Consider the following 21130-nt stretch of genomic DNA (forward strand, 5'->3'; position numbering starts at 1 on the left):
GGCGAAGAAGAGTGCCAGAGGGCGCTCTCGCACTTTCCCTGCAAAAGAGAAATCATGCCCTCCATCTGGAGGGTATGAGTCTGTTCCAGCAGTTACTCCTGCTCCAAAACCTGCGCGCTCTCCTTGTAGGGGAACTTTCCGCCCCCAAAAAGTGTCGAAGTTCTGGGCGTCATCCCCTTCGTCTTTCGATGACGGGATGGACGTCTCGCTGTCATCTACATCTACAGATGTAGATCTTGATAGTGTTTAGGCTTACAAGCATCCTCTTGCTCATAACCTAACACTCCTTTTATAGTACACACTATGGCCCTGTTACAGTGGAATTGTAACGGTTATGACAGGCATCTTGCTGAATTACGTCAGCTCATTAGTGAGTACACAGCGAGTATAGTCTGTATTCAGGAGACAAACTTCAGACCTGATCATTATACTGTCTTGAGAAATTTCAGACTATACTGGACTGAACAATATTATGCCAACCGGACGTCTGGTGGCGCGGGTATTTTTCTCCGTTCTGATACTTACAGCGAAGAGGTTCCTCTCAGGACCCCTCTGGAAGCAATTGCAGTGCGGGTACTGCTGCCTGTAATAGCAACAGTGTGTAACGTTTATTTTCCACCAGGCCAGCCTCTTAACATACATGATGTCGCTGATCTTATAGATCAGCTTCCGCCTCCCTTCCTCTTATTGGGTGATTTTAATGCCCATCACTCCATCTGGAGCTCTGAGACACCTTGCCATCGGGGACGAGAGCTGGAAAGATTAGTATAGCTGAGACGGGCTACGCGTACCCAGCGGCATTCAAAGAGTTCGGCAAACGTTTTGATCTCCCTGGCCACTCACTTACCTAGTAGGGGGTGGTTTATGACGGCAGTGGGCTTTAAAACGGAAGTTCACTTTCCCCTTCAGAAATCCTCACAGCTCTGTTGCCAATGCACCTCTTGTTAAATAGACGTCAGTCTCAGACAATTCACACTTGCTTTGTTCCCTGTTTGAAAGTTTTGGATTATTTCTTTGCTTCGTTAATTAATATTTGTGAAGTGTGTTGTTTTTCACTTTGCTTCACGTAGTAATGTGGAGGCCGTGGGAATCACACCTGGAAATTATCGCATCAGAAAATCCTGAATTAAATCTGCCAGTGCAGGCAAATGATCCTCAACCGAGCACCGGTAACAGTGATATTCGACTGAGTAGTACTGGTTCCGTGTACGCAAGTGATATTCAGCCGAGCAGCGGTGGTTCCGTGTTCACGAGTGATACTCAGCCGGGTAGCAGTGGTTCCGTGCCCACGAGTGATACTCAGCCGGGTAGTAGTCATTCCGCAGAGAAAAGAAAGGCGACTAAAACTTTAAGTAAGCAAAGTCAACGGCTGGTATGTAACGCATACGAATACGTTATGAAGAACAACGTTCGCAAGGGTTATATTTCTGAGACAGCTAAAATGTTGAAACTTAACTGGAAAACTGTAAGTAAAATAGTAAAGAGGGGACCTACAACTATAAAAAAGTGTGGTAACAATAGGGTTATCTTTAATAAACTTGATGATTTTTGCTGTGACTTGGTGAGACGCGAGATATATGCATTCTTTACTAAAGGTAAGTCACCAACCGTACAGGAACTGTTAAAACATATGAAAAAATGTGTGTGGCTTTCCTTATGAAAAAAAACTACTCTACGACAGCTGTTGAAAAAACTTGGGTTTTGTTTCCATATTCTGAAGAAAAAACAGATTGTAATGGAATCTGCTAGAATAGTAGCTTGGCGATATAAATTCATAGACCGTCTCCGGAAGTTGCGTTCCGAGGGATGCAGAGTTGTCTATCTAGATGAAACTTGGTACGATACTTATGACATTGTGAAGAAAGGGTGGGATGATGGAACTTGTAATTGCATACTGAAAGCACCAACATCGCGAGGCAAGCGTATTATGGTATTGCATGCTGGAGGCAGTGAGGGCTGGGTTGAGAATTTCCTTTATTTATCAGCTAACAACTTTGGAGACTGCAAAGCTGATAGCCATGACGAAATGACAGCTCAAGTTTTCGAAAACTGGTTTAGGTCTCATCTTCTAGAGAACCTACCACGTGACCGAAAATGTGTAATCGTGATCGACAACGCAAGCCATCATTCGCGGCAGCTGATTAACTTTCCTCCCATGAACACTAATATTAAGGACATTATTAAGTTTATGGAGTACAATAACATTCCCATGCCAAAACCTGTACCCATCAAGGCAGTTATGTTGCAGGAAATCAAATCAGCCAGTATCAGTAAAAGGTACGCTGTAGAGGAGATCGCAGCCTCACGTGGACACGAAGTTTTGCAACTCCCTCCATATCACTGTATTTTAAACCCCATAGAAATGATCTGGTTTCAGCTGAAGACGTATGTTAGGAAAAATAATGTTACGCCAACTTTGAGTGCTAGTGTGTGTCAACTTCTTCGTGAAGGAGCTGGAACGATCGGTCCTGAGAGGTGGTCTGCTTGTGTTCGAAGCACCATTAAAACAGAAGAGAAGTACATGAAACATGACACGGATAGCAACCAAGATAGATTTGTTATTCACCTAGCAGACAATGATGAGGACGACGAATAGAGGTAAGGTAAATACTGCATTTGTTTTAAAAGTAGCTAAGTTTGCTGGCTATTTTTTGCCCGAACTACATACTCCGATATTTATTATTATTATTATTATTATTATTATTATTATTATTATTATTATTATTATTATTAATCTGCTTACCCTCCAAGGTGGTTTTCCCCTTTGACTCAGAGGGATCCTACCTCTACTGCCTCAAGGGCAGTGTTCTGGAGCGTGAGACATTTGGTCGGGGGATACTACCGGGGAGAATGACCAGTACCTTGCCCAGGCGGTCTCACCTGCTATGCTGAACAGGGGCCTTGGTGGGGGATCGGAAGATTGGAAAGGATAGGCAAGGAAGAGGGAAGGAAGTGGCCGTGGCCTTAAGTTAGGTACCATCCCGGCATTTGCCTGGAGGAGAAGAGGGAAAACACGGAAAACCACTTCCAGGATGGCTGAAGTGGGATTCGAACCCACCTCTACTCAGTTGACCTCCCGAGGCTGAGTGGACCCCGTTTCAGCCCTCGTACCACTTTTCAAATTTCGTGGCAGAGCCGCGAATCAAACTCGGGCCTCCGGGGGTGGCAGCTAATCACACTAACCACTACACCACAGAGGCGGACAATTATTATTATTATTATTATTATTATTATTATTATTTTTATTTTTATCCCAGTCCCTAGTTCGTGATTTTACTTTTTCTTTGCCAGGCGAGTTGGCCATGCGGTTAGGGGCGCGTAGCTGTGAGCTTGCATTGGGGAGATAATGGGTTCAAGCTCCACTGTCGGCAGCTCTGAAGATGGTTCACCGTGGTTTCCCATTTTCACACCTGGCAAATGCTGGGGAAGTAACTTAATTAAGGCCAAGGTCACTTCCTTCCCACTCCTAAACCTTTCCTAGCCCATAGTCGCCATAACACCTATCTGTGTCGGTGCAACATAAAACAAATTGTAAAAATTTGTTGCACTTTTCATTTCTTTACTGAAAGCGAGACACTGATATTAGCAGCGTAAAATTAATATTTTAATGGGCCTAATTTGGTATCAATTTAAGTTTAGTCTTTGTCGAGTTTATTTGCCAATGCCTCCTTTCTGTTTTTTTTTTTTCTTTCTTTCTTTCTTACAACATCTGCGACCACCGCACGGGTTAAGCACAAAACAAATTATTCTGTGATATTGGTTTGTGCTGTTGTTCATTATCAAGTTTTATATTTATATTTTGACTTTAGAATAAATTAAATGTTAACATGTTTAAATAATCGACGCAAAATATGACAACCTTGCTTTTGACAGAGCTCACTTGCCTTTTAAACGACACGCGCCTCTTGTGTCCAGAGGAAAGGAGCCGACTGTCAACCCTCATTATCACTAGGGCGGGCAGATTGACAACACTCATTATTACCAGGGTGGGCCAAGTTTTGAGATCAGAAGATACCGTTTGGGTATGCATTGAGCGTCAGGACTATAGCAGAGCTGGATTTCTGTATATTGAACACAGGGGAACCAACTCACTTCAGTGTATGTTACGGCACATATTCTCGCATAGACGTAAGCCTGTGCAGGCGAACGTTGGTTCCGCTGTTTTGGTGGAATACACATGATGATCTCTGTGACAGTGGCCATTTTCCCCATCATCCTTACTTTGTTGAAACAAAAGTCCATTGAGGCTCCTCCTCGATGGATTGTTAAACATGCTAAAGTACACATCACTACATCACCCAAGTTATTCTTGCTGCTGCCGAGTAGTCCATTCCGTCCTCGGGGACTCCTCGCCGAGAACTCGTTCCTTGGTGGAACGAAGAAATGGCAGTAGCTATCAAAGAACGCCGTCACGCTCATAAACGTTACCGTAGACAGCCTACTGTGGCCAACCTGGTAACATTTAAGAAACTCCGTCCCAAGGCGCGAGTTCTTATTCGACGAAGTAAGAAAGCTTCGTGGGAGAGATGTGTCGTCTATGACGTCACATACTCCGTCATCTCAAGTGTGGACTAAACTTCGACGTATTTCGGGTATCCAAGGATCATCTTCTGTACCGGGAATTTCCATTGCAGGCAGTGTCATCACTGAACCACTCTCGATTGCTAACCCTCTAGCTAGTCATTTCGCGGATGTATCTGGCTCCGGGAATTACCATAGTGATTTTCTTGCTCTGAAGTGGGAGGCAGAAGGTCATCAACTTAGTTTTGCCACTCAAGCTTCAGAGGACTATAACGTGCCCTTTACGGAGTGGGAACTCCGTAGCGCCTTAGCGCTTTGTTAAAGACACTTCTCCTGGACCAGACAATATCCATAACCAGATGTTGAAACACCTTAGTGAGGATAGTCTACTATATCGTCTTCATGTGTTCAACCGAATCTGGATAGAGGGTGAGTTGCTTTCTCAGTGGCAAGAGGGCATCGTCATTCCTGTCCTCAAGCCTGACAAAGATCCTAAGTATGCAGGAAGTTACAGACCGATTTGTCTTTTAAACTGCTTGTGTAAGCTATTTGAGAGGATGGTAAATCGCCGACTTGTGTGGTGTCTGGAGAAACGAGGACTCTTCCCCGATTACCAATGTGGTTTTCGACCCGCTCGCTCGACCACTGACCACTTGGTACGCCTGGAGAGCTCTATCCAGGATGCATATCTCCGCAAACAGCATTTGGTAGCTGTTTTTTTTGACTTAGAGAAGGCCTATGACACCACATGGCGATATGGTATCCTTTCAGTCCTGCATCAGTGGATATTCCGAGGTCACATGCTGGTATTTATTGCAAATTTTTTGTCCATCCGTCTATTCCGTGTCCGAGTAGGGAAGACATATTCACAATATCACGTTCAGGAAAATGGGATTTCACAAGGATCGGTCCTTAGTGTCACTCTGTTTGCGATTGCCATAAACGGTATTGTTGCTGCTGCTGGTTCAGCAGTAATACTGTCGCTATATGTGGATGATTTTGCTCTGTATTATAGCTCACGTAATATGGCAGCCGCAGAGCGATAATTACAGCAAGCTATTAGGAGAGAGGAACAGTGGGCCTTAGAACATGGCTTTCGGATTTCCACCGCAAAGTCCTCTGTTGTCCACTTTTGTCGGCTCCGTACTCTTCACCCACAAGCTGTGCTATACTTAAGAAATGTCGTTCTTCCCGTTGTTGACACTTACCGATTTCTTGGGCTCCATTTCGATAGCAAATTATCGTGGGAGCCACAGGTGCAGCAGTTAAAAGTGCAATGCACTAAGAAGCCGAATATCACTTCTCTTAGCAGCACTTGGGGTGCTGAATGCACGGTACTCCTACGATTCTATAGGGCACATATTTTATCACGGCTAGACTTCAGCAGTGCAGCATATGGCTCAGCAATACCAAGTGTGCTTGCGAAGCTGAACAGCATCCACCACAGCGGGGTTAGGTTGGCAACGGGAGCTTTTCGTACAAGCCCCATACCTAGCCTGCTCGCTGAGTCTGGTGTGCCGCCTTTACACCTGAGCTGCCAGCAAATGCTTTTTTCGTATGATGCTAATTTGCGACAGATACCACTTCATCCAAGCTATCCTTGCGTATTCAACAATGGCAACCGTTTGCTGTACACTGCTTGCCCTTGAGCAACGCGGCCGGTTGGAATACGCTTGGATAGCAGCCACAGATTGTTTCACGTACTTTCGGTTCCTTGCCTCGTCAGACACCAAATGGGGTACCTCCGTGGCTAGTACGACGTCTTGAAATAATCCTTGATCTGCACACTGGCCTGAAGGAGAATACGGATCCTTCGATTTATCGGAGGCTCTTTCTGTCCGTTGTTGTCCGGTATCCAGGCTCAGTCGTTGTATACACAGATGGCTTGAGAACAGACACTAAAGTGCGCTGTGCGTTCGTTGTCGACACTGAATAGGTTTCTATTTGCTCTCCCGGAAACCTGTAGTATGTACACAGCAGAGCTCTATGCTATCTGTGAAGCTCAGCGGTATGCACTGGCCAATGAACGCCAACACTTTCTTGTGTGTACTGACTCCTTGAGTTCGCTACAGTGTATTGATACCTATTTCCCTCGGCATCCTCTGGTGCAGCGGATCCAGGACCTGCTGGTCGGGTGTTCGGATGCCAGCACCAGAATAGCATTTCTGTGGCTCCCAAGCCACATGGGTATAGAGGAAAACGAGTTAGCAGGTAAGGCTGCCAAGGAGGCAGTCACACTGCCCCCGTTACCTTTCAAGGTTCCTGCAAGTGATATTCGCTCTCAGCTGAGACATCTGGTTATGTCCCATTGGGAGATGGAGTGGCAGGCCACTCCTTTTCGAAATAAGCTGACCGCGATAAAAGGTACAGTGAAGGTATGGAGGACTTCCCTTCGGGCTTCTCGGAGAGAAGCAGTGGTATTATGTCGTCTTTGGATCGGCCATGGTGTCCTGACGCACTCCCATTTATTGAAAGGAGAACCCCCTCCTGTGTGTACTTGCGGCGGTGATCTTACCGCGGTACACATCCTTACGGAGTGTGTGGACCTGGTTGATCTGCGCCATAGTCTAAAACTCCCGCGTACCATCTCCCTTATCTTGCGAGATGACGAGCAGTCAGCAGACCTCGTTATCCGCTTTATGAGGGATAGTGGTCTGTTTTATCATGTGTAATGATGTCCTTTGTGCTAGTGTATTTGTGTCGATTGCGCTTTTATCCTATTGACTTCATTTTAGTTTGTGTTGCGTATTTTAATGTCTAACGAAAATTATATATATCTTTGCTACCAGGCAATGCCTTATTCCTTTGTCTCCTGTATTTTCGCTTATTAGAAAATAAGGCATTGCGAATTAGATCCACTGATTGTTTTAATCTCATACTCATTTTTCTTCAATCATTTTTTTTTAACTCTAGTCATTGGATACGTTTTAAAATTTTAACTTTATATATCATGTCATCCATCTTGTCCTATTAGGGGCCGATGGCCTTCGATGTTAGGCCCCTTAAAACAACAAGCATCATCATCATCATCAATTTACAAAAAAACTTGGCAGTTCGAGCCCACCTATCAGTACGGCGTTGCACCCCTTGGCCTGGATGCATGCACTGAATTGGTTGGGAATGGTGTCATAAAGCCATTGTATCCTCTCCTGAGGCAAGTTGACCCACAACTGTTGGGGCTAGTCTTTGATATCTTGAATGTTTTTACTGGTACTGAGCTGTTATCCGAGCGGGTCCCACACGTTCCATCGGTGACAGATCTGGGGATCTTGTTCTCCTCAGGAGTACCTCGAGATCACGCAGGAAGTTCATAGAGACATGTTCCATGTGTGGACGACCGTTGTCTTGTTAAAAAATGGCACCAAGATACTCTCCCATGAAAGTTAAAGTAGGGCCCACGAGAGTTGAAGTCTGACGTTTAGCGCCACCGGCGAGAAAAAGTTGACTAACGCTGTTCGAAAATGGCCTGTTGCTATGGCAACGATAACAGAGTTGCAACATTTTAGGACGCTATCACCACGTGGGTTGGCTTGCTCTCAGTCGCTTTTGTGATAGTATTCCGAATGGTACTGTGTTAGCTGTGCTAGTCGTTGCTGCTTAATGTGTATGTTTTCAGAATATTATGTTAGGTGTTAGTGTATTTCTTTAAGTTTATCGGTGGCTAGTTGTTCAGTTTTCCTAGTTTTGTTCGTCTGTAGATGTTAGCGATCTTGTAGTGTGACTATAGTGTGAAGTACTCCATTATTCGTAAAGAATCCATGTAGTTTTATTTGATCGGTTCTTCATCATCATCATCATCATCTGTTTACCCTCCAAGTTCGGTTTTTCCCTCGGACTTAGCGAGGGATCCCACCTCTACCGCCTCAAGGGCAGTGTCCTGGAGCTTCAGACTCTTGGGGAGTATGACCAGTACCTCGCCCAGGCGGCCTCACCTGCTATGCTGAACAGGGGCCTTGTGGAGGGATGGGAAGATTGGAAGGGATAGGCAAGGAAGAGGGAAGGAAGCGGCCGTGGCCTTAAGTTAGGTACCATCCCGGCATTCGCCTGGAGGAGAAGTGGGAAACCACGGAAAACCACTTCCAGGATGGCTGAGGTGGGAATCGAACGCACCTCTACTCAGTTGACCTCCCGAGGCTGAGTGGACCCCTGTTCCAGCCCTCGTACCACTTTTCAAATTTCGTGGCAGAGCCGGGAATCGAACCCGGGCCTCCGGGGGTGGCAGCTAATCACGCTAACCACTACACCACAGAGGCGGACTGATTGGTTCTTTTGAGTGTTTAACAATGACTTCCAAGTCAAAAGAAACGCCAAAAAATACAACTGACCGAGGTGTGACTGTTCGAAGCCAGGGAAGAGAAATGATTGTGTCAGTGACAGTGACAACGAGCAGGATAGTACAGGAGATGATATGGATGGGATAGAGCCCCTTCTGGATGACTGATTGCTGTCGGCAGAGCAGTGAGTACTTTTTATTTTTACAAATATCTCGGTTCAGTGCTTTGTGTACATTGCATGTCTGTAAATTTTATTGCTATTTTCTGAGCAATTACTGGGGAAAGTCCGAATGTCTCCTTAATTCCATCATTGTCATTCATATTCTGACTGATTTCTTTTCTCGATGAAGTATCGTCTTCCTATTGTTTTTTTTATACCGTACCGTAGTTTATTCCCGAATTGTACAAGTACCGTTAACAATCGGCGTTAAATAATAAAAACTATCAATGTGGGTAGTGTTGTTCTATACTGTAATTAACATGTGCATTTGTTGAGGTTATTGTCAGAAACTGATGTTTTTGTTAGTGATTATGAAATCTTTTATATATATCGATAATGTCGTGTTCTGTCTTAAATGCTGGAATTATTAATACGAGCTTAGGAACCGGTCAAGGGTAAATGAATTGCATTAGGCCTAGGCCTACATGTTTTATTAAACACTCAGCCTGTCTGAAAGGTGGTAGACCGCGAATTGAGGTAACTATGACAACGCAGCGTACTTCGTAGTTACAGCTTTTGCCGCTCACCTGTCAGACTTCAACTCTCGTGGGCCCTACTATAGTACGCAGGGACGCAGGATGTCCATGACGTACTGTTGTGCCATCAGAGTTCCCTCAGTCACTTCCAGCCGTGACCTGAAGTCATACCCAGTGGCTCCCCATACCATGGTGCCAGGAGTAACACCACAGTGCCTCATCAAAACATTGGAAGAATGGTATGTCTCCCCAGTTTGCCGCCATACTTGCAGACGATGGTCGTCCGGGGTAGTGCAGAACCGGGATTCATCGTTGAAAAGAACGCGAGGCCATTCATCAGCATTCCATGCTTCCTGGGCACGGCATTACTCCAAATGCAGCTGTTCGTGTTGTGGTGTTAACGGCAGCCTACGCATGGGACGGTAATTCTCTAGTCCAGCTGCTGCTAGTCTCCGACTATTGGAGCAGCATGACAGGATGTTGCAGGGAGTACATTACTTGTTCTCCAATAGCAGGCACAGATATGAAGGGGTTACGATGTGCTTGGAGCACAATATGGCGATTCTCTTTTGTGGTGGTCAGACGTAGTCGACCAGAACCTTGACGACGAGTATGCCCTGCCCTCATGTTCTTATGCAGTCCAACGTCGGGCCATTGTCACACCCGAATGCCCCACTTATCTGGATATTGCACAATTCGACCAGCTGGCCAAATGAAGACCCACAATGAAACCCCTTTCAAAATCTGTCAGGCTCTGATAACTCAATCTCACACGAGTATGCAGCACCTCCATGTCCTTCACAGTGATCACTCAACATCTGATGCTGTTCACGCCCCTTATATACCGTACCAGGCCTGGTAACAACACTAATGAACTCTGTTGGCCATTCTACATGTCACAGAGAATTGCAGAGAATTTACATACCTGCCGATGATGTTTATGTGTATTAAGCTACATTGATATTTGACCATTTCTTCTGGGTGCTTCAATTTTTTATCAGGCAGTGTATATTGGGAAATTATGTTGAAAACTGATTGGGTACTCAGAGCTCTTCTTTTTACACCTCCATAACTTCTTTCCCCCAAGGTGTCATAATTTTAGACATTATACTATTCTGAGGGTGTCTGTGATGACTCGTTGATGTGTATGCCCCTTTGTGTGGAACAGAATGAAGCAGCTTATGAAGAGCAGACTGTATGGACTATGCTGGAGCTTTCTCATTTGTACACTCTTCTTTTATTGTTTGGGATCTGCATCACAATGTGGTCTCGCCTATCATGCTGCAGAATTTCATGTTCGGCACCTTTCCTCGTGTACAGGAGTGATGGGCATCCCGCTTCCCTCAGCCATAGGACTTAAAGTAGTATTGTGTGACTTCCTGCTTGAATTGGTGCGACTTGAAGTAATATTGTGTGACTTCCTGCTTGAATTGGTGCTACATCATTTTTGGTTGCAACATGTTGCTGAGGTACCAAGCATTTTGCAAACTGACGTCTATAATCCAGGAAGAAATAACCTACCACCATTTTTTGCTCCTCATCGCCATGCAATATCTGTTGACATCCTCATCCGTAAGGTCTGTTCCTCCCATAAGATAGATAGATAGATAGATAGATAGATAAGGAATGGGTGAGCCCTGCCTTCGCAGGGCTCCACACGTAGGTCTGTGAAGACCCTTTGTGTCCCTTAAACGGGTTTGCCTAGTCCAGCCCTAGTGCTCCTATAAAGGATACCAATGGCTGGATGTTGGCATTCCTGATGTCTTCCAGGCTCACAAAATGTGAGCCAAGATATCGATGTCTAGTGCTTGCAAGAGCCTCGCACTGACACAACACATGCGCGGAGGTCTCTTCCTCCTTACCACATCTTCTACACATCAGATCCTGACTGATTTTCATGATGTGTAGGTGTCTCTGTAAGGTATTGTGGCCTGTCAACAGTCCAAATACCATTCATGTTCTGGTCCTATTCAAATTTATCAGGAACTTTTTATAACTTTGGCTAGGCCCTTTGATAAGTTCACGTGCCTGCTTTGCTATGGTTAACCTCTTCCAAATGTCTTCTTGCAAGTTGCTTTACGTCGCACCGACACAGATAGGTCTTAAGGCGACGATGGGACAGGAGAGGGCTAGGAGTGGGAAGGAAGCGGCCGTGGCCTTAATTAAGGTACAGCCCCAGCATTTGCCTGGTGTGAAAATGGGAAACCACGGAAAACCATATTCAGGGCTGCCGACAGTGGGGTTCGAACCTACTATCTCCCGAATACTGGATACTGGCCGCACTTAAGCGACTGCAGCTATCGAGCTCGGTAAGTTCCAAATGTCTAGGTGAGACTGGTTCGTCCACTGGGATATTATCAGTTCCACACTTTGGAGTGACACTCCTAGGAAGGGCTCTGGTCCGAGGAAAGGACCTTTTAAGCCTTGTTTCGCTAGTTTGTCAGCTTCTTCATTTCCACTGATTCCTGTGTACCCAGGGACCCATAATAGGGTAACTGAGCTAGGTTCACACAGTTGATCTAACATCCTTTGGCACTCCCATACCATTTTTGTTGTTCTGACTGTGCATAGTGCTTTTAATGCTGCCTGGTTATCACTGCAAATGGTGATGCATCTTCTATATCCAAGCATGTTCCATATATATACAGCACAGGCCAGTATTGCATATACTTCGGCCTGGAAAACAGTAGCATATTTACCCATGGGAAGGGAGAGCCTTGTCTTAGGCCCCAGACCTCAGTGCCTGTGCCTGTCTCTGACCGCGAGCCATCTGTGTACCATGTACAGGCCCCAGACCTAAGACGGGCCCCAGCAGCTGCGGCCCACTCCTCCCTTGTGGGTATCACCACTGTGAACTTATAATTCAGATTAAAACTAGGCTTCATCAGGTCCCCCACGAACCTGCTACGCAGGCGTAGCAGGGGGAGAGGTGATACTCCCACGTGGCACGTCCCAGGTGGCGGATAGGGGGGTCCTAACCGGCTTGCCGGCGGACTTGAGGGAAATAAAATACCTCTCGCGGACCAAACACACACCCCCTATGGGTGAGGGAGGCAGACGAATAATAAACCCACGGTATCCCTGCCTGTCGTGAGAGGCGACTAAAAGGGGCGACCAAGGGATGATTGTATTCGAACCATGAAACTACATGTGATTAGTACCACCACGCGGAGAACACCAAGGGTCGCTTTTACTTGTGCGTAGTACCACTATATTAGGTAAGAAATAGGTTTGTGATTAGTAGCACACAGGAGCACCGTGCGGTCGGCTTTTGCAGTACCTGTGATTAGTACCACCATATGAGCAAGACCATGGGATGATAGCTACCATGGTTCTGCCTTGCCTGTAATTAGTACCCACTATATGAGGATGGATGGACGGACGGATGGATGGATTGATTTTTTTTCTTCATTGCTAAAACAGAGGCAATGGAAGGGATGATTGATCAGAGCATAGTTATGTTAGGAATTATTAACATTGAAGCCAAAGGAAAAGAAGGAAGATGTATGGTAAGGCAGACATTTATTTATTTATTGGTGATGAAAGGCCCTGTGAGCCTCTGGCTCGTGATAGGGACAGTACATACTTTTCTTAAGGCGACACAATAATTACATGTCATACACAATAACTTTCTAGAGCCTCCGTGGCTCAAGCGGCATCTCTCCTGTCTCTCACCGCTGGATACCGTGGTTCAGATCCCGCTCACTCCATGTCAGATTTGTGCTGGACAAAGTGGAGGCAGGACAGAAGTTTTTCTCCGGATACTCCAGTTTTTCCTGTCATCTTTCATTCCAGCAAAACTCTCCATTAACACTCCATTTCATCTGTCAGTCATTTATTTTTGCCCCAGAGGAATGCAACAGGCTTTGGCAGCCGGCACATTTCCTATCCTCACCGCTAGATGAGGGCTTCATTCATTCCATTCCTGACCCAGTTAAATGACTGGAAACCAGCTGTAGATTTTCATACAATAGTTTTTTCAGTGAAGTGACAAGTACATTTTTGGATAACTAGGACATAGTTGTTTTTTAACATGTTATCATCATAGTTTTTTAGGAGTATATTCAGATATTGCATGGCTACAAGATATTAAATATGGACAATATACACAGTGGAAGCTGTAGGTTCTTACTGTGCAGAAAATTCTAAGAAGGTATGTAAATTGGGGGGGGGAACTTGAAATGTTATCGGAAGGGCTCAACAATTTAAGGCTAGAAGGGGAAAGAGTGTATGTACCAACTAAAACAGTCGGCAATACAAATGACCATCATACAGCCATAGGGATGTTAAGGGTATAAAAAAGGAACTGTAGGGTGATGAGGAATAAAATTGAGTCATATACAGACAGATAAATGATACTTGTGTGCTCCTTTACAAAAAAATAAAATTAGTAAAGGGGGAGGAAATAAGGAGAAACTGAAATTGTTAGAAAGGGAAATAAATAAGATAAAAACAGGGAGGCAAAGGAGTTCCTTTTTGAGCAATTTAGTAGAAGGGAACAGGGTTATGGAGAAATACCATATGTATAGCCAAATTAGAACAGTGATGGGGTAAAAAATAAAATTCCAAAACTGAAAGGGTAGACAGAAAAGTTCACGACTCCTTTCTTATATCTGTTTACTGAAATCCTGAATAGGTTCATCAGCTTCCATTACCTCTAGTTTCCCTGGAGACATGAAAATAGCTCTGTCTTCAGCAACTCTTGCATTTGTGCAGACCCTGATCTGTTCAGATGCAGGCAGTCCGATTCTAGGTCATTGGTACCAACCCTGCCATTTTGTCCACAGATAGCACACCAAGTTTAGCACAAATCCACTCAATACTATCATTACCCTTAATCTACTCAAATCCATGTCCCCTCTTAGTACATCACTTAACATAATCTTTGCATCAGTCTACTTCTACTTCACAGTAAGAAGCAAATTCCACATCTTTCCAACACTTGTTTCATGCTAATGGCAGCCTCGATGTTGTTTCTCCCTACATGAAGCAGTACCATGTCATCTTGTGCTAGGACCCTGTCTCCAGTTTTCCTTTTGTATTTCTCAATCCTGATGCCTGGATAACACTCAATATTCCAACCCTCTTTCATCAAGGAGTGTCCCACAAATCTAATTATAGAGTCTCCTGTCTTTGTCACTTTGGGCCTGCTCTTATCCTCTTCATTTTTTCATGTGGTTTGTGCCGAGCCCTATCACACACGCACTCTCTCTCTCTCTCTCTCTCTCTCTCTCTCTCTCTCTCTCTCTCTCTCTAAAAGTTGTAGGTGTGGAGTTGCTACCTTGCTTCCCTTGCACTTGTGCTTTGTTATTACGAGCTCTCATACATTCTGGTGTGAAATGACAATCACTCTGTTTTGATGTAAGCACCATGTCTTTATCAAGTTTCATATTAATGACAGAATCACATACACCTGCTGTGCTCTCGTGGTCACGATCGGAATTACACATAACCTCCAATTCAGGATTCATACCACACACCTGTTTTATTTATAAGACAAGGAGTAAGGGATTTTAGTAAATTATCAAGGGAAATGAGGTACAGCATTTGCCTGGTGTGAAAATGGGAAACTGCAGAAAACCATCTTCAGGGTTGTCGACAGTTGGTTTTGAACCCACTGTCTCCCGAATACTGGATACTGGCCGCACTGAAGTGACTGAAGTTATCGAGCTCGGTTTTCAATAAATTTTCAAGTTCTTTGAAAGCATTTAAAAAAGAGCTAGGTAAGCGATTGGTAGGGTATCTGCCACCTGGGCAACAGCTGTGAATGCAGATTATTGAGTTTGATTTCCAATGTTTTCCCCTTTCCTCAATCACTGTCAGTAGCTTCCTCAGATTGTTTACTCTGCAAAGAAACATGAAAGTTTCAGTTGCCTGGTTTTCTTTATTACACTGTACCCTTACCAAGCACTCCACTGTAATCGAGGTATTGAGTTTCCTTGTGATGATGTTGGGAATCAAAACACTCTGGACAGCTCCAGTTTTCCTTTCTGGTACATCTCTTCTCTAAGCCAATACATGCTAGGTAGAATACCTTTTCACACCCAGAACACTCACCCACAGCTTTCACTCTGCAACGCCACGAACCTACTATGCTGGTGTAGCAGGGGGAGAGGTGATACTCCCATGTGGCGCGTCCCAGGTGGTGGATAGGGGGGTCCTAACCGGCTTGCCGGCGGACTTGAGGGAAATAAAATACCTCTCGCGGACCAAACACACTACCCCTTGCGGGTGGGGGACGCACATGTAGAATACACCTGCGGTATCACCTGCCTGTCGTAAGAGGCGACTAAAAGGGGCGACCAGGGGATGCTGGTATTAGAACCATGAAACTACTATTGATTAGTACCATCACGCGGGGAACACCATGGGTCGCCTTTACTTACAAGTAGTACCCCTATATTTGGTACACAATAGGTTTGTGATTAGTAGCAGCAGAGAGTGGTTCCCCTGTGGGTTTCCAGTACCCGTGCATCGTACCCATGTGAGCAACACCGCGGGTCTGGGCGTAGCCTGTGAGTTGTACCCCGTATGTGAGGAACACCATGGTGCCCGTGGGACCGGCACCCGTGACTAGTACACCTAGGTGAGGAAACTCATCGGTTTGCGTTGGCTATGAGTGGCGCCATTGTGTGAGAAACACCATAGGTTTGCGTTACCTGTACGAAGTACAATACTTGTTATTAGTACCATCTTGTGTGGAACACTGTGAGTCTTCGCTACTTTTGATTAATACCCCAACATGACAAATAGCATGGTTCTGCTTTACTCGCGACATGTACCATTCTGTGGGGCCTTAGACGTGGATTTTGCACCTCTTTCGACATCAAGCATCCTCGATTTAGGATTCTGCTTTATGAGTGGTCCCTTGGTCAGTAATAAATTCTATATGATCCTTTTTTTTAGTTGAATCCACTAATTTTTTTGTTTGCTAGTTTTTTGTTGTTTTTTTCCTACATGTCCATCCATTCCTTCTTCATGACTTTTTTTTTTCTCGTGGTCAGTTTATGATTTTGAATTTTTTGTTGTCATTTTATTTCGTACCATTAGGGGCCGATGACCTCAATGTTAGGCCCCTTTAAACAACAAGCATCATCATCATCACTCTGCTACTAAAAACTGACTCCATACTTTGCAGACTTTTATTCCATCACCATCACAATTCAGGATCATATAAAGTAATTTCTGGTTTTCCATAGAAGACTTCTCCCAAATATTGGATACTAACCGCACTCAAGCGACTGCAGCTATCGAGCTTGTTTTCAATAAATTTTCATGTTCTTTTAAAACATTTAAGAAAGAGCTAGGTAAGTTCAAATTATTCCTATAACTAGGTTTCGGTTATAAATTTAACAACTGTTCACTGTGTTCTGTATTCCAGACTGTGGCGTATGCAATTGCGGTGGGGGGTACTTGTTTTTAACCCCTCTGCTGAACATTTCAACTTTTTTTTTTTCCAGTTATGACATAAAACAATGTGTAGTAAATACTATTAATTGAATATCTCTATTAGTTTCTTACATTCAAATTAATACCTGCAACCATAAATAGTAGGAATAGTTGCAGGAGGGATCATTATTAAAATACTAGGTAATTGCATTTGAATAACCAGTCTTAAATTTGAACCCCCTTTTATGAAATTCTATGTACACCACGGATTACGGATGATCTTCAGGCTTACTTGAGGAGAGGTAGTTTTGCCGCAAACTCCTCTTCCTTCTTACGTCATTATTTAAATTCATATGTCCACTACAGTGTTCTTTTCTCTGGTTGTCTTTGTCTACTTTTTCCACAAACTTCCTCTGATCTTTTTATCAGTATTTCTGAAGTTTGTTGATTTCCAGCCATCCAACTTCCTGCCCTCTGTGCTGATCTCTTTCCAAAAACTTTGTGAACCTGTACATCTTGATCTTCATTATATTCTAAAGTTCTTCTTTCTTTTTCTCTGACTGTTCTATTGCTACTTCCCTAGTTAGTAATAGGTGATTGCTTTCTCTCTAGCTTTCTCTTTACTCCCACATCGACCGGGCGAGTTGGCCGTGCGTGTAGAGGCGCGCGGCTGTGAGCTTGCATCCGGGAGATAGTAGGTTCGAATCCCACTATCGGCAGCCCTGAAAATGGTTTTCCGTGGTTTCCCATTTTCACACCAGGCAAATGCTGGGGCTGTACCTTAATTAAGGCCACGGCCGCTTCCTTCCAACTCCTAGGCCTTTCCTATCCCATCGTCGCCATAAGACCTATCTGTGTCGGTGCGACGTAAAGCCCCTAGCAAAAAAAAAAAACTCCCACATCGCAAGTTTACTTCATTCATATGGCTGGCACTAATGACAACAGAAGGTGATAACTTGATTATTGTTGATGACTAAATGGGAGTTGGAAACAGTTCTCATGGATGGCAAGGAGTAATAAAAAGGCATGGAGAAGATACAATTAGTAACAATGGAGAATGACTGTTTGAGCTATGTTTAACAATCAATCTTGTCTTTCAAAATAGGATGACTTAAACATACTAAAAATCATGTTGAAGTTTTTACATGAGATGCCTTTAAAAAAGAATTGAGATATCTGTGTTGTTGGAATCAAAACAGTCAGGGTAGCTCCAATTTTCTGCTACATGTCTTCTCCAAGCCAATACATGCTACCCTTTCACACGCAGAGTAATATGCTTTTCATTTTCTGTTACACTACCAAGTGAATTTCAAATTTTATTTTATATATTCCTTCAGTTCAGGTTTATTCTCTATCCATGTTGCAGGAAAGCAATGTGGGGATCATCAAAGTAGCATGGTCGAACAGTAATTTAAAGCTAGCTTTAGCTACTGATGAAAATGTGATACTCCTCTTTGATGATATGGGTATAAGAAGAGACAAGTTTTCTCTTAAGCCTGTTAATATAAAGGTGAGTGAGTTCCCTATGCATTAAATAAGAGAACTGGAATATTTTGTTACACTGCAAATGGAAATGAAAATATATTTTTAATTGGCTCATAGTTCTGATTTCTGTTGTTTTTAATTCATTGTTTGAATTTAAATTGCAGTATGGGAAGAAAAGTTTTACTGTAACAGGATTAGCCTTCTCACCTGATTCATTGAAGATAGCTGTGGGACAGTCCGATGGAGTAATCTTTGTTTATAAGATTGGTATTGAATGGTAAGAAACTTTGACATTTGAGCCTTAGCCACTGTTTTAAATTTTCTCTGTAGAATGGTCTCCTTTCCCACTTCCTTAATGGCACACCAGTATCCACTTGTTTATTTGGTCACCTGGAGAGGACATTCATTCGTTCATTATCCTACGTATTTCATACTCCTGTTTCACACTATTTCATCTACTCAATAGGTGGGTATATGAAGTCCCTCCACCGGTTCCAGTTATTACATTCCTTCTGCATCGATGGTGTCCTCTCCTCCATTTAGTGTTGGACTTCACCATGTGTCTGCATCAAATTTCTAGGTTGCTTCTTTGTTTCCTATCTCCGTACAGTTTCTGTGGTATTCTTGAAGACATATATAGAGAGATATGAAAAGAAACATATAATGGGATAAACACAATATGCAGGTCAGTGTAGAAAGAGTGAGTAATAGAAAGAGGAGACAATAAAGGACAAGGAAAATCTCCACATTTTCTCTTCGTCAATCCCGTTTTACATCATTTTCTTCTCAGCCCCTAACAAGCTCATTTCTATGTTAGTGTAGGCTTTCACAGCTGATGTCAGTGTACTACTTTTAAAGTATTAGGCTCCAGACTTATATTACAACTGACAGATGGTAGCCAGAACCATAGTTTCCTCAAATTTCACTTCATGATCGAGTATCATTCTCGTCTCTACTGAGATACTGTGGAGATAATGAAGCTTGATAACTGTTTCAACAGGAAAGAAGAAGGCCTACAGGTTAGAAGAGTTTAGGGACTGCTGCTTGCTGCCAAAGGAATTTGGGTCCACTGGGCACTTTGTGCAGGCCTTAGTAAAACCGGTGCAAGAGAGAGGAAGATTGATGGTGGTGCCAGCGCCTAGTCTTTAGATGCTATAAAAGTATTGCATGCAACAGCCTGTGTCATTTCAATTACAATAGTGTAGCTGAAACATCAACACTTTTTGCAGTGTCTGTGCGGTCTAATATCCTGGAATACCAAAGCTTGATGTAGCTCATTTCTACTTCCCAACTTCATCAGGACGGCAAACATCAACACTCACTGAGGGGCGACCTTGACAGATCTTTAGGCTTGATAGTGAAGTACACGAGAAGAAGAATGCTGGGCATACACAGGAAAACAGAAGAGACTTAAGATAAAGATGGATACAGCAATAAAAAAAGAAGGCAAGGACAAACACTAAAATACAAAATGACAGTCTCCACATCTTCATACACTGCCATTTTCAAATAGATGGGCTCTCACCTTGTCAGTCCTCATGTTACATCAATTTTCTCTGTGCTATGCTCTTTTCCTTTTTCCCTAAGCATGTATCCATGGCACCTGAACCTGAATGATAATCTGGTGACCTGTTGGCTTCTAACTACATACAGTCATAGTAAAAAGTATTCGTACACGTAATACTGAAACAAAAAATACTTTATTTAGTACACTTATTGTCATGTACGTTGTATAATATAAATAGGTTAGCTATCATGAAACATAAAATTGATAGATGTCTCTGTCGTTAATACATAAATAAATGAAAGTACAAGGATTTCATACCAATAAAAAGTATTCGTACAGTCCAGTTTTACTTTCAATCCCCACTGATTTTAGTGCACATTTAGTATTTTGTTGGCAATCCGTTTGATTTTACAATGGCCTCAAGCCACCTAGCCATTGAATAAACCAGATTGGGGGTGAAGGTGGACTCAATCTTACCCCATTCTTCCAAAAGAGCCATTTTCAAAGCTGCCTTTGATGAAATATTTCTTGTGCTCAGTCTCTCTTTAAGATAAGCCCACACATCTTCAATCGGATTCAGATACGGCGATTGGCGGGGGGTGTTACCATATATTTAGGTGTGGTGTATAAAATCCACAATTGTGTATCAAGGGACGTATGCTTTCGATCATTATCTTGCATGAATACATAATTACCCAGGCGTCCCATTTTTTTCGGTGCTAGATGCTACATGCTTCGTCTAAATTTCAATATAGTATTTACAGTCCATCTTTCCATCTGTGAATTCTAAGGAACCTACTACAGCTGAGCTCATGCACCCCCGAACCATCAAACAACCTCCTCCATGCTTCACTGAAGGAAGTAGATTTTTCTTCAAGTTCTGTGTTCTTTTTCCTCCACACCTTTTGCCATGTTCTTGAAAAATAGTGAATTTTTATTTTGTCCATAAATATAACTTGTTACCAGAATTCTAGAGAAGCATGTTTATAGTCTGTAGCATACTGTAGTCTTTTCTTCCTATTTGCTTGGGTAATTACAGTAAAGGTTTTCACCTGGCATTTCTACAATTATACTCATTCGTATATAAAAACTTTTGAATTGTGGAAGCACAGGTATTAAGTTTTAAATCATTTCCTAGTTCAGACCTCAGTTTTGTAGCACTGATTCTAAGATTTTTCTCAACTTTCCTGATGATTAGTATTTTAGTTCGATTGTCTAGTTTGCATGGACGTCCACATCTACATGCATTTTTGAAAGA

General features: G+C 43.4%; 1 protein-coding gene across 1 annotated transcript in view; it reads left to right on the top strand.

Moving 5' to 3' along the window:
• Oseg2 (intraflagellar transport protein Oseg2) overlaps positions 1 to 21130 on the top strand; it is an 892258-nt gene that overhangs the window by 44428 nt on the left and 826700 nt on the right. Inside the window, exons 2-3 of the mRNA XM_067142201.2 lie at positions 18247 to 18390; positions 18530 to 18642. Of these exons, the coding sequence (XP_066998302.2) occupies positions 18247 to 18390; positions 18530 to 18642 (257 nt within the window). The remainder of the gene's footprint in view (positions 1 to 18246; positions 18391 to 18529; positions 18643 to 21130) is intronic.

Source organism: Anabrus simplex, chromosome 2, assembly GCF_040414725.1.
Source record: "Anabrus simplex isolate iqAnaSimp1 chromosome 2, ASM4041472v1, whole genome shotgun sequence".
NCBI classification, from domain to species: Eukaryota; Metazoa; Arthropoda; class Insecta; order Orthoptera; family Tettigoniidae; genus Anabrus; species Anabrus simplex.